The 11,583-nt window shown below is 54.0% G+C and overlaps 5 protein-coding genes across 5 annotated transcripts; 2 read left to right on the top strand and 3 right to left on the bottom strand.

Annotated features, from left to right (window-relative positions):
* The first annotated feature begins 525 nt into the window (after positions 1-525).
* On the top strand, positions 526-2,776 carry BDZ83DRAFT_629748 (AMP-binding enzyme). The gene is made up of 4 exons (XM_060508778.1): positions 526-1,401; positions 1,462-1,498; positions 1,557-2,425; positions 2,483-2,776. The coding sequence occupies exons 1-4, from the start codon at positions 859-861 to the stop codon at positions 2,585-2,587; spliced, it is 1,554 nt and encodes a 517-aa protein (XP_060362350.1). The 5' UTR covers positions 526-858; the 3' UTR covers positions 2,588-2,776.
* Positions 2,777-2,999: 223 nt separating this feature from the next.
* Positions 3,000-3,548, bottom strand: BDZ83DRAFT_654105 (uncharacterized protein; the record flags this gene model as incomplete). Its single annotated transcript, XM_060510694.1, has 1 exon — positions 3,000-3,548. One exon carries the CDS (start codon positions 3,546-3,548, stop codon positions 3,000-3,002), a length of 549 nt encoding a protein of 182 aa, XP_060362349.1.
* A 2,057-nt stretch (positions 3,549-5,605) lies between these two features.
* BDZ83DRAFT_583476 (uncharacterized protein) lies at positions 5,606-7,182 on the bottom strand (the record flags this gene model as incomplete). The annotated part of the gene is made up of 6 exons (XM_060505664.1): positions 5,606-5,758; positions 5,810-5,995; positions 6,049-6,262; positions 6,311-6,477; positions 6,530-6,915; positions 6,969-7,182. 6 exons carry the CDS (start codon positions 7,180-7,182, stop codon positions 5,606-5,608), a joined length of 1,320 nt encoding a protein of 439 aa, XP_060362348.1.
* Positions 7,183-7,964: 782 nt separating this feature from the next.
* On the top strand, positions 7,965-8,538 carry BDZ83DRAFT_583491 (60s acidic ribosomal protein-domain-containing protein; the record flags this gene model as incomplete). The annotated part of the gene is made up of 4 exons (XM_060505665.1): positions 7,965-8,033; positions 8,139-8,216; positions 8,289-8,424; positions 8,492-8,538. The coding sequence occupies 4 exons, from the start codon at positions 7,965-7,967 to the stop codon at positions 8,536-8,538; spliced, it is 330 nt and encodes a 109-aa protein (XP_060362347.1).
* Positions 8,539-9,488: 950 nt separating this feature from the next.
* BDZ83DRAFT_654102 (DNA-binding protein) lies at positions 9,489-10,641 on the bottom strand (the record flags this gene model as incomplete). Its single annotated transcript, XM_060510693.1, has 3 exons — positions 9,489-10,137; positions 10,248-10,470; positions 10,557-10,641. The coding sequence occupies 3 exons, from the start codon at positions 10,639-10,641 to the stop codon at positions 9,489-9,491; spliced, it is 957 nt and encodes a 318-aa protein (XP_060362346.1).
* Between the last annotated feature and the right edge of the window lie 942 nt (positions 10,642-11,583).

Raw genomic sequence — 11,583 nt, 5'->3', positions numbered from 1 at the left:
GGATTGAGTTCGTCGCAAAAAGAGACGACAAGATACGTTCAGCCTGGTTCGCAAGGCGAAGTCGAAGCTGCTAGGAAGCTTGCCCGATGGACCCACTCGCGGGGAGCGCACCTCGAATGTCAATGTGCAGACGGTACCTAAGAATGCCAGGTGCCTGACGTAAAGAACGGATACGAATACATGGGCTTACCTAAGGCAATCAGCCAAACCCACCGGTTCGCTGCCGTTCTTCCATCAGTAAAGCGGAGCCCGGTCGCCTGGGTTTCAGCACATTGAAGACCGCTGGGCCACTGAAAACCCACCCCTGCGCGTTCCGGCACAGCGCCCAGCCCGCCGCGCAAGCGCATTTCCATGTTTCTTCGGGGGTCTTCGTGGGGGACGAGCCACCGGTTGATCTGGGAAGGGCGGGTATTACAGTGGTTCAGTCAACTTCAGTGGGCAAATGTGGCAGTGGGCTAAGAAAAAGCCGACCGGGGTGATCCGGCTTGTCCCAGGCTGGGCTGGTCCCGAGCACATCATCGTCCTAGTCAGGTTTCCCTATCAGTCGACCATTGTGCCTCAACTTTTGTCTCCAACGTAGACTTGTATTTTACCTCTATCTAAGGTTGTTACCGTTGAACGGCTCACTCACATAAACTCTTTGAATATCCTAATTGTCTACCCCAGACCGAATTATCTGGGTTCTATCCTTGTCTAGACCAGTTCATCCGATCGTCCACCACATTACCTTACCTTACTCCAAAAGCTTCTCCGAATTCGCTGGTGGTTGCAACTCTTCAACTGCCGTCCGGTCAGGCACAATCACACCCTGTCATCCAATAGAGTGAGAGATAAAACGCATACGCAAAGTACGCAAAGATGGCGTTGACTCTGCAAACCGCCATCGACGGCCCGGCCAACTCCACGGCCGTCATTGTGCCGTCCAAGCCCAATGCTCTCACAGTAACCTACGGCGACCTGGTGAGGGAGACCTCAGCCTTCCAGCAGAAGCTGGCCGCCATCGGCATCACAAAGGCCTCGCCCGTTTCCATCGCGACCGTCAACTCATATGAGTTCATCGTCTCCTTCCTGGCCGCCTCGTGGCAGCGTGGCATCGCCGCCCCTCTGAACCCGGCCTACAAGCAGGACGAGTTTGAGTTCTACATTGAGGACGTCAAGTCCGCCATCGTGTTGGTTCCCAAGGGTGCCTACGCCGCCGGTGCACCTGCCGTCAAGGCCGCCAAGAAGTTCAATGCGGCCATCGCTGAGACGTACTGGGATGAGGCCAAGAAGGAGGTCGCGCTTGATGTCAAGGATCTCGGACAGCTCAAGGGCAAGGGACCTGAGAAGGTGTCGAAGGCTGAGGCCGACGACTTTGCCTTGGTTCTGCACACTAGCGGCACCACCTCCAGACCTAAAGTTGTAAGTTGGGAGTCGGCCTACTGAGAATCAAAAAGTCGAGAAAGCTCATACCTAGTATAGGTTCCTCTTACACACCGCAACCTGACCAGAACGATGAGTAAGTCCAAGTCTCGCAGGAGAGAGCAGCTGAGATGCCAGGCTAACACCAATGATAGAGAACATCCAGAACACATACCAGCTGACAAGCCAGGACCGCACCATGCTGGTCATGCCTCTGTTCCACGTCCATGGTCTCCTCTGCGGCCTTCTCGCACCTCTGGCCTGCGGCGGCTCCATGGTCGTCCCGAACAAGTTCTCAGCCACCGAGTTCTGGGGAGACTTCATCACCCACAAGGCCAACTGGTACACCGCTGTGCCCACCATCCACCAGATCCTCCTCAAGAACCCGACGCCCAACCCGCTACCTGCCATCCGCTTCATCCGCTCGTGCTCCTCCCCTCTGTCGCCCACCGTCTTCCACCAGCTCGAGGAGACTTACAAGGCGCCCGTCCTCGAGGCCTACGCCATGACCGAGGCCGCTCACCAGATGACTTCCAACCCCCTCCCGCCTGCGAAGCGCAAGCCCGGCACCGTCGGCCTCGGCCAGGGTGTCGACGTGCGCATCCTCAACGACGCTGGTGATGAGCTCGCCCAGGGCCAGGAGGGCGAGATTTGCATCCGTGGCGAGAACGTCACCAAGGGGTACCTCAACAACGACGCCGCCAACGCCTCCTCCTACACCAAGGGCGGTTTCTTCCGCACGGGTGACCAGGGCAAGAAGGACGAGGATGGCTACATCGTCATCACGGGCCGCATCAAGGAGCTCATCAACAAGGGTGGCGAGAAGATTAGCCCCATTGAGCTCGACAACGTCTTGACCCGCCACCCTGCCGTCTCCGAGGCCGTCAGCTTCGCCATCCCCGACGACATGTACGGCCAGGATATCGGCGTGGCCGTCGTTCTCAAGCCGGGACAGCAGCTCAAGGGCGAGGAGCTGAAGGGGTGGGTGCAGGAGAAGCTGGCCAAGTTCAAGGTTCCCAAGAAGGTCAGTTGACACACTCTCGTGAGGTTGTTCAGGAACGTCGACTAACAAAAATACCAGATTTACTTCACCGAGACGATGCCCAAGACAGCCACGGGTAAGATTCAGCGCCGCATCGTCGCCGAGAAGATGCAGCAACAAGAGGCCCCCAAGGCCAAGTTGTAGACCAGCCGATTAGTAGACCATAGAGATTCGGCCATGCTCATGGCGGACCTAGATGATTGTAAGACAGTAGAAAGGGGTATTCTCGTAGACTTCACATACATCTGGTGTGAAAGACATAGAGAAAGAAGAGAGATTTTGTGTGTGTGTTTTTTTTAGATACCTAGAAAGAAAGATAGAATAGAGGGATTTCCAATATCTATAAGAACGCCTGCCGCATACACAAGTAACGTAATAACCATTATGCCTGAACAATGCTTCGCGAACCTCGTCAGGCAGCGCCGCATATTCGTGGGCCTTCATCTCGCCAACCACGAACATGAACCCTTCCCAGGCGTAAAACCAAGGGAATCCTCCTATCCAAAGTACCTCGAGCTTGAAAACAGAAAACGGGAAATAGACCACACCATCTCCCTTAGTCATAGTGACCCCCCTCGTCCAACTCATCATCAAGATCAGGATCCTCACCCTCATCAGAATCATAAAGCTTCTTCTGCTGCTGATCGCCTCCCTGCTTCTGCTGCGGCGACGCAGACGTGCTCTTCGGCACGATGCTCTTTGGCGTCACGGCATGCAACTCAACCCAGCACGAGTTCCCCTCGGGACCGTTCCATCGTACAGGGTCCCTCGCACCAGCGTTGTCCGCTGCGGGCTCCGGGATACCGTCGCCCTCGCGCAGCGCGTACTCCCTCGATATCCTCCGCACCTCGGCATTCGCGTCCGCCAGCGAGGCGAAAGCGCCCATGACTGTCGTGGTGGCCGCGCCGTCGACATCGGCGCCGCCGTCGCTGTAGAGGACGAGGGCGATGGTGTGGGGGAATTCGCGGCGTGAGGGGGGAAGGGCTGCGACTGAGGAGGGTGCCGTGGGAGGAGGAAGGCGTTTTGCGGGTGGAGGTGTGGTTTGGACTGCGCTTGTTGCCGAGGCGTTGCGCTTGTGCGCCGAGGTGTCTTCTGTGGAGGACATCCTGACTGTCATTGGCTTCTGGGTAGTGTGTGAGGTTGTGTTGACGGGTGGTGAGATGAAAGGTTGATTTGTAGTTTTATTGACGAGAGGTCGGTGTCAAGTTGCTGGTATAAGGTAGTGTGATGGTGTGAGGTGAGGTGAGATGTGTAGTTGTGAGACCTCTATCGGTGAGATGTCAATGGCTTGCAGATGGGTGATGCAAGGGATGTGAATGTCAAGCTTATTTGGTCGTGAGTTTTGTGTAGGTTTACGCAGTAACAGATCGTAGGAAACACATCCAAGTTTCTTCCAGTGCCCTCCCAATCCTCTTTTATATCAAAACGGGAAATCCCATCTCACGCAATATGTGGATGAGTGATTATATGACTGATCCCCAGTGTCACTAACAAAGATACGGGAACTCGGTGGAGACCGCCCGCCCGCTTCACCCAGCTCCAGCTTCAACTCCGCCCCGTTTCGCCGTTTCGCTCTTCACCTCGGAGCTGCGCAAGCCCGCACTGCCCATTGAGTCGAGGCAAGGTACGAAATAAGGTACCCATCTGTCGCTGCGCCGGTAGAGCTCAGCAATTTGCTCGGCACTGGCCTGACATGAACCGATCCAATTGCCTCGGTGGAGCGGGAAATGCATCACAAGACGGCGGGGGGGTGGTCGGGATGGGATCTTGGAAAAACGAAAGTCTCGGCTGGTCCGATGACCGGCGCAGGTCCCCATTGCGTTGTTCGCGCCGCCCCGGGGGGAAGTAGGCAGAGAGGCTGAGATAGTGCCCCGTGATGACATACCACCCTACCCAGTGTAGTACCTAGAAATCTTAACCCAGACCAACAAACTGGGACCTTGCCCCAGCTTCGGGGTTGAGCTGGAATGCGCGAAGTGCGCGAACCCGGCGTGAACCGACTCTAGCCAGCTGTTCGCCCCGCTGCGGCCGGGATTTCTCCCCCAGCGCTGTTGAGGAGGGGTCTTGACTTCTGAAGCATTTCAATTCTTTCTCAATTGGCATTCGGGAGCTGGGCCGAGGGGAGAACGGGAATTTCGCCATTTTCGGGGGTAGGGGATAAGGATCCATTGGGGTGGGAAAGCTGGAGCCGATGCCCCGATGGTACCGGGGGTTTGGGGGAATTAGGTGACTCAACAATACCTACGAGCTTTCAACACCTTTTTTTACTCATTCCCTCTGTACCTGTCCTGGATGTTTGATGGGGGCTACCTTAGTCGTCTCAATCATGCAGATTGCCAAATCAACTTGGGCCCGGGCCCTGATATTCTCGAGCCGAATTTGCTGTGCTGCGCTATCGGGCGACTGCTAACTTGCTTTCCCCTTCCTTGTCATCGCCATTGTCGGTCCCTAATATGGTATTGCGCTTTCTTAGGAGCTCCATTTGGGGAATCATGATTTCTATCTAGGCAACGGAATTTATTCCTCCCAGTCCCGATTCGTGATGATGACTCTAAATTCGTCTCTTCCCGTTTCTTGACCATCAGGATGTGCTTGTGGCTCAACAGCCTTGCTACAGCGGTCAGCGTGGCATGTCTTGTAATGCCAGACTATCTTGTCGAACGTGGGGATGGGCAAGCTCTCTACGTCGTATTCAGCTTTCAGAGCCAATGGTCTGGAGACGAACCCCAGAAGTCTGGTACATCTATATGGAAAAGCAAACTTCTACTGCCCGCGAGCTCTCCATGGATCACGGACTTCACGTGAAGACCCCCGCATCGCATACATGGCTAAGAAGCTGGCGTGCTACAAATTCTGATGTAACTTGAAAGCCACCTATAGGCCGGGAGCAGCATCTGAACACCGCACTGTCGCTATCTGAGGTGCCATCTGATCTCTGGTAGAAAGGGAGCCCCGAGCTCAGGTTCCTAAATGTGGAAAGAAATCATGTCATTGGTCCATAATTGAGTACACTTGAGTTTGCCTCGTCCCGTTTAACCATTTCCCATTAAAATGTGTCCATCACAGTTTCACTGGCCAGAAGAGAAACCACACAAAGACCGACATGATACAAATCGCTAGTCCGTTTACGCCGAACAAAACAAGTCCCTTCCCTCATCGTCATCAAGCTTCGGCTTGCTCCTCAGCAGCGACTCTGAGCTCATAATTGAGCTCAAAACATTCAGCAAGAAGCTCGGTGACACTGCCCTGTCCTTCCGGGATATCGTCGTTGATCATGAATTTGCCATCTTGACGCATGTTGTCGATCGAGTGCAGCTGCAAGCGGATCGTTAGTCTGGTTCGACTCATGGACGAAGCACACCATACCTTCATGCTGTAAGGGTAAAGCTCCCTCACGGATTGCACACCGCCGCTATTCTTGACCTCGATGAGACATCGCTTGAGCGTTTGGAGCTGGTTGTAGATCGGCAGCAAGGCTTCCGACACGGGCTCTGACGAGATCATCAACGAGTAGATGTAGGCGTAACTTCTTCTGATGAGGTAGAGCATTGTCTGTGGTTGGTATTAGTCAAGCTCTGTCAGAAACATAGGTTGGTCTGACTTACACGCTGAACGTAGAGCTCTGCAGGCTTGCCTTCGTCATCCACCCAGTTGCCTTCGATTCTACTCTCGTCGATCTTGTCCAACTGTCTCTGGAAGTCAAAGAGATCCGCTTCACGAAGAGACCATGCTTGTGTGATAGAGAGTTTCTCCAGCTCGTTGCGAATGCGGAACAAGATGTCGTAGGTTGGCTTGAAAGAGTCGGGAATCACTCCTTTCCTAAGCAAAGGTTAGCGACGTTTTCGTGGGCGGTGGCGTATCATGTACCTCTGAAGAACGAAATCAGACCACAATAGGCATTTCTCCAGCAAAGCGGTCACCTCATCAAACCCGCCCGGTGTCTTTCCGTCCGAAGTCAAGAGCTTGCCCTCCTGTCTCTTCTCCTCGATCTCTCGCAATTGAGCTTGAAGCTTCTGGACTTCTGATGGCGAGAACTGTATCACTGTCAGCTGTGTCGCGGCGCGTCCCTCTTGGTGTTGGCCATACCTTTGTTCGGGTGTTCGCCAGAGACATGGATCTCAGGATAGAGATCAGCTTCTCATACGTCTTTGGAAGGGGATCCTCGAATCGCTCCAATCGCTTGCGAAGGTTTGCCAGAGACTTGTCACAAAGCTCCAATCGGTTGGAAAGCAGGGTGATGAGGTATGGAGGGTACTCGGTCTCGGTGGTCTTGACATTCTGCTCGAGCTTTGTCAGGGTGTGTGAGATGCTTTCCAAGTCCTTGATGGAATACAAGTCGACTTCGGTGAGGTGGTCCAACAATCTTCGGACGGTCGAGGTCAGGGCATAGGCAGCTGGAGCTTCGTTGTTTCGTCCAATGGTCATGAAAAAGAGCGAAAGTAGTTGAAAGCAGCTCTCCAAGACTCTGTCCACTGCAGCGCGGGTTAGCCGTTGACCCCGCACAGTCGGGACGATAGCGCATTACCTCTATTCTCCTCCCTTCGGTCAGACGTCCGGGCTTCATTGAGCAGGCGAACCTGCTCGATCGTCTCTTCGTAGAGCGGAAGAACGTCCTGGCTTCGAATATAGGTCGTACGGTCCTGCTTCAAGAGCAGAAGCCTGTCGCGGATCGCAACCAGCTTATCGAGAATCTCCTTCTCGCGGTCGTCCCGCGGCGGGGGGCACGTAGGGGTATCCATCTCGCGTGACGTAACTCAAGACGGACGTTGGTTGCTGGGAGGGTTGTAGAGCTGGAATATGGGCGACTGCCGAGTGTTCGAGATCATGGACGGCCAAGGCATGCACCTCTTGCGCTGGAAGTCGATACCGTTGCAGGTCTGCCAATGATCCAACATTCAACGAAGCACGATAGCGGGGCCAAAGGTGATTCACAGGTCGAGACCGGGAAGCTAAAGTCCGATCGTCGGTAGTGTAAAGCAGGTAATTCCCCGTTGCACTGGGGGTTGTTGTGTGTTGGTGAACAGAGTTGTATTGGTAAGAAACCTGTGACAAAGAATGGGCTGCCGTGGCATCCGTAGAAGATGCGCAGATGGGATTGCGTATGTAAGTAAAATGCGGATGATGCGCTCGTTGGCTTGGCCGGAAACCAATGGAAAGGTGCACCTCAACCAGCGACGCTTCTGATAGAGAAGGTGGGGGTGACTGACCTGCTTGGAAAGTCAAATCGAGGTATCGATGTGGGGCATGACCCAAGTGTCACCGACGGCAGCGGGGCAGGCATGCCCAGGTCGTCGATCCGGGATCCTATTGGCTCGCACCTGCGTCCAATCACAAATCTTGAAGATAGACCCACTGCTGGCGGGCTTTAACCGAAACCGCCGAATGTTCATTAGGTCTTGAAAGCCCTGCCAAATTTTGACTCGGTGGATGACCTCGCGATACCATATTGACTGCTCCTTTGCAAATCACACTCACCATCCGCGAAGACAACCTCCAGTCGCAAACGCCCAAACCAGTCACAATGTCGAACGCCGAGCTCGCCTCTTCCTACGCGGCCCTCATCCTCGCCGATGATGGTGTCGAGATCACTGTGCGTCCACTCCTCGAGTCACCCCGCCACGAAAAAAATAAATCACATCAAATAATATCAAAATACCACGACAAGGAACGAGACTAACAATGTTGGAATTTTTAGGCCGACAAGCTCCAGACCCTGATCAAGGCTGCCAAGATCGAGGACGTCGAGCCCATCTGGACCTCCCTGTTCGCCAAGGTACGACGCGACGACAATATTTTCCACCGATTCGAGGAAGGACAACGAAGGCTGATTTGAGATTTCACATAGGCTCTTGAGGGCAAGGACGTCAAGGACCTGCTTTCCAACGTTGGCTCCGGTGGTGGCGCTGCTGCCCCCGCTGCCGGCGGCGCTGCCGCTGGCGGTGCTACCGAGGCTGCCGCCGAGGAGGCACCCAAGGAGGAGGGTACGTTTAAAATCCACAACCATGGACTCGAAGTCGTGCACCAAATGAATACTGACACTCGCTACAGAGAAGGAGGAGTCCGACGAGGACATGGGCTTCGGTCTCTTCGACTAAGCGATTTTTCCTGCGACGATTTCCTTCCCTTTGTAACTTCAACTGCATGGATCCGGGGGTTCTACGATTCGCGCGATCATAAAGGATTGGGTGGAGGCACGATATCCTGCTGCCTGGACAGAGTAGCTCTCATACGATAATGTGAAGACGCTCTCTACGCGGAGTTCACTGGACATCCTCAAAAAATGAAAGTGGAATTTGGCATGCTTTGAAAATATTGGGACCCGCGCGGTGAATGGAGTGAGCCGTGGACGTCGACATGATACACCAGCTTAGCTCGAGTTGGAATGGCTTATGACTCTACCTTGGCTCCTCGAAACTGGTGATTGTGACTCCTGCTTGGCCGCAAAGCAACACCTCAACGGGGTAGGTGCCTAGTCGGCACATGTATGTCACCATTCCCCACGTCATCAGCACGACCCAATCGGGATATGCTGGTGGGTGAGAGTGAGGCAGATTACAAACTACATGTTCGAGGCTTGGTGGACTCAACATATCTGTCGAGTCGACGAGTCCTATGTTTGCTCGTACTGTGGGTAAGGCTAGGTAGTTGGGACCTTGTCAATTGGCAGCTACGGTTTCGATACTTTCTTCACTATTCCGGCACACAGTCGATCCAGCCCCACCATCCGTGATACTCTCCGGTATACTCTATCTCACCCTTATCTTGTCCATAATTCCATCGCCGGCCTTATTACGTTCGAGTTCACGCTCCTTCCAGCTTGGGCGGGATATGGATTGACGGCACACACATCAGAAAAGCAGGGGAGCGGAAAGACTGCGGGAGGATATCGTTGACTGTTCTCGATTCTCTTTACACTCAATGAGTGTCTTTTAGCTAACCCCCCACACCCGCAACGCCATCGTCTAATGCTATCTTCCGTGATCCTGGGTCCTCTAGGATACCCGGGAGATTCAAATACCTCCCGAACTGTCTCATCCTAGAATGCTTATTTGACAATGAGAACAGCGCTGGGAGTGAGTCCTGCCTCCTTCAGGGTTTTGCTAAGATCCATGTGGCCCTCAAACGTCTTGCGAGGAAACGTGGTCGAGAAGCTTGTGACGGCCGTTCCGGTTTCGGATCGAAGCATCTCCGCCACCTCGAACAGCGTGGTCTCAGCAGGGAGGGTCTTGACGACGTTACCGCCGGCGGTCTGTAAGCGCAAGCGAGCCTCGTTGTGGTTGGCGACCGTCTTCGGACCAACAGGTGCGGCGGCGGCGGCGGCCGGGGCAGCCTCGGGGGCTCTTCCCTCTCTCGCGGCCTTGGCCTCCTCGGCCTTGCGGCGTCGCTCCTCCTTGTCAGCCTCGATCTTGGCCTTGATGCGGCGCTTCGCCTCAATGTCGTCCTGCTTCTCCTGACGCTTCTTGGCAGCCTCCTTGATCTGCTCCTTGCGCGCCAGCTCCTCCTTGGCCTCCTGGGTCTCCTTTGTGGCCTTCATGCGAATCTTCTCATTGCGCTTGGCGTCTTCCTTGTCGAGGAGAGCCTGCTTCGCCTTCTTCTCCTTGAGTTGCTCCCGGAGCTGGACGAGTTTCTCCTTCTTCTGGTCCTCTGTCAGGGGAGCAATCTCCTCGGTCGACTCTGAGAAGTCGGTGTGATCCCTAGTATTCGGTATCAGTACTTAGCATATCCAGTCTGTCCTGTGATAATGGCGACTGATGTATAGCGAATTTACTTCAATGGTGGTGGCGATTGGATCATAGCAACTTACGTCTTTGTTGCGTGGTATGAGGCAGTATCCTGAGATCTGAAGCGCTTGCCGCATTCATTACAGACAAGAGACTTTGCCGTACCGCCGTTCTCAAGAGCCTCGATGTTGGCTTGGACTTCAGCGGCATCATCGTCATCGTCGTCCTTCTTGGCTTCAGCAGCGGCAGCAAGCTCCTCAAGGGGCTTGTCTTGGTTGGTCTCGAGCCACTCGAGTGCTCCGTTCACTGTGATCAGTCAGCAACATCATCTCACACTTTCTCGTCACAATGCTTGATGAAACTTTGTGGGGTGGTATAGGTCAGGTACTCACGGTTTCCAGTCTTCTTCACGGCAAGCTCGGCTCGGGCCTTCTCAAAGCCCATGTCGAGCAGTTGGTCGAGATCTGACTGTGTCATTTTGGTGGATAGTGGTGGTGGATGGCGGGGTTGTTTTTTCTTGGGTGGTGAGCTGAATCTGTCTACTTGAATGAGGACAGAAAGTCTTTGATAAAGAGTGTGTGTGAAAGTGATGTGTGAATTGCAGTTTTTATCCTCCTCAGCCTACCTATCGGAGATGAGTTGAGATGTGAATAAGATTTGAGATATTCTCGTTGCTGTATGAACAAAGCTGGCACGGCAGGCACTGTTGAGTGGTTGTTTCCTGAGACGTCATCTGCAGGTGCCTTCTCCGATGAGAGCTGTGGATAGAGGGGCGACCTGGCAGTGGCTGGAGCGCGGGAGGGACCGACAACACGGACTCTGGAGCTCTTTATTCCTCATGCTTTGTCAGGTAACGTAAGTACCTATTTGATGTTCTATTTCCTCTCTCCATCTCTTCTCTGGAATTTATCTTGATTTTAGAACCAAGTCTGGTTTGTCCACAGCTGTCAAGGCAGCAACAAGTTCCTTGCTCCAAAGACTGAAGACAATGTAGGTACTGCATAGGTTCGTCGACATAGCCAAGTACCGTCATAGTACCTGGTATAATTAGAAGCGCCACATGAAGGGGTCCCTTCCACTTTTAGTGGATGAACATGATCAATCAAACCCCCGGGCCCGGATTAACCACCCCTGCCCCAAGTTCCCAAGGGAAGCTGCAAGTGGAGGCCCGAGGCCCCAGAGCGCGACTCCGATTGACCGTCCGCTAAACTTGTAAGGGGGCCACTGGGGGGCTAGAGAGTCTAGAGTGTACCTTAATGAAACCTGGCCTGGACTGCCCGAGACTGAGAGTGAGAGAGGAAGAGGAATTAGTTTGCCTAGAAGCCGGACTTTGTGCGCATCCTCCCTATCCCAATCGAGTCCAGCCCAGTTTGTCGTTGGTTAATTGGTTAGGTACCTTAGCTGCCACGCTGCTTAGGT

This window comes from Colletotrichum acutatum (assembly GCF_030867785.1).
Source record: "Colletotrichum acutatum strain CBS 112980 chromosome Unknown BDZ83scaffold_82, whole genome shotgun sequence".
NCBI lineage: Eukaryota > Fungi > Ascomycota > Sordariomycetes > Glomerellales > Glomerellaceae > Colletotrichum > Colletotrichum acutatum.
Note: the sequence above shows the minus strand (reverse complement) of the source record. Positions and strands in the feature narration are given on the sequence as shown.

Bases quoted from the DNA above. Each gene is read 5' to 3' on its own strand.
- BDZ83DRAFT_629748 (XM_060508778.1), top strand. From the start codon at position 859: ATGGCGTTGACTCTGCAAACCGCCATCGACGGCCCGGCCAACTCCACG. The intron at 1,402-1,461 runs GTAAGTTGGGAG...TACCTAGTATAG, and splicing joins CCACCTCCAGACCTAAAGTT to GTTCCTCTTACACACCGCAA. The intron at 2,426-2,482 runs GTCAGTTGACAC...CAAAAATACCAG, and splicing joins AGTTCAAGGTTCCCAAGAAG to ATTTACTTCACCGAGACGAT.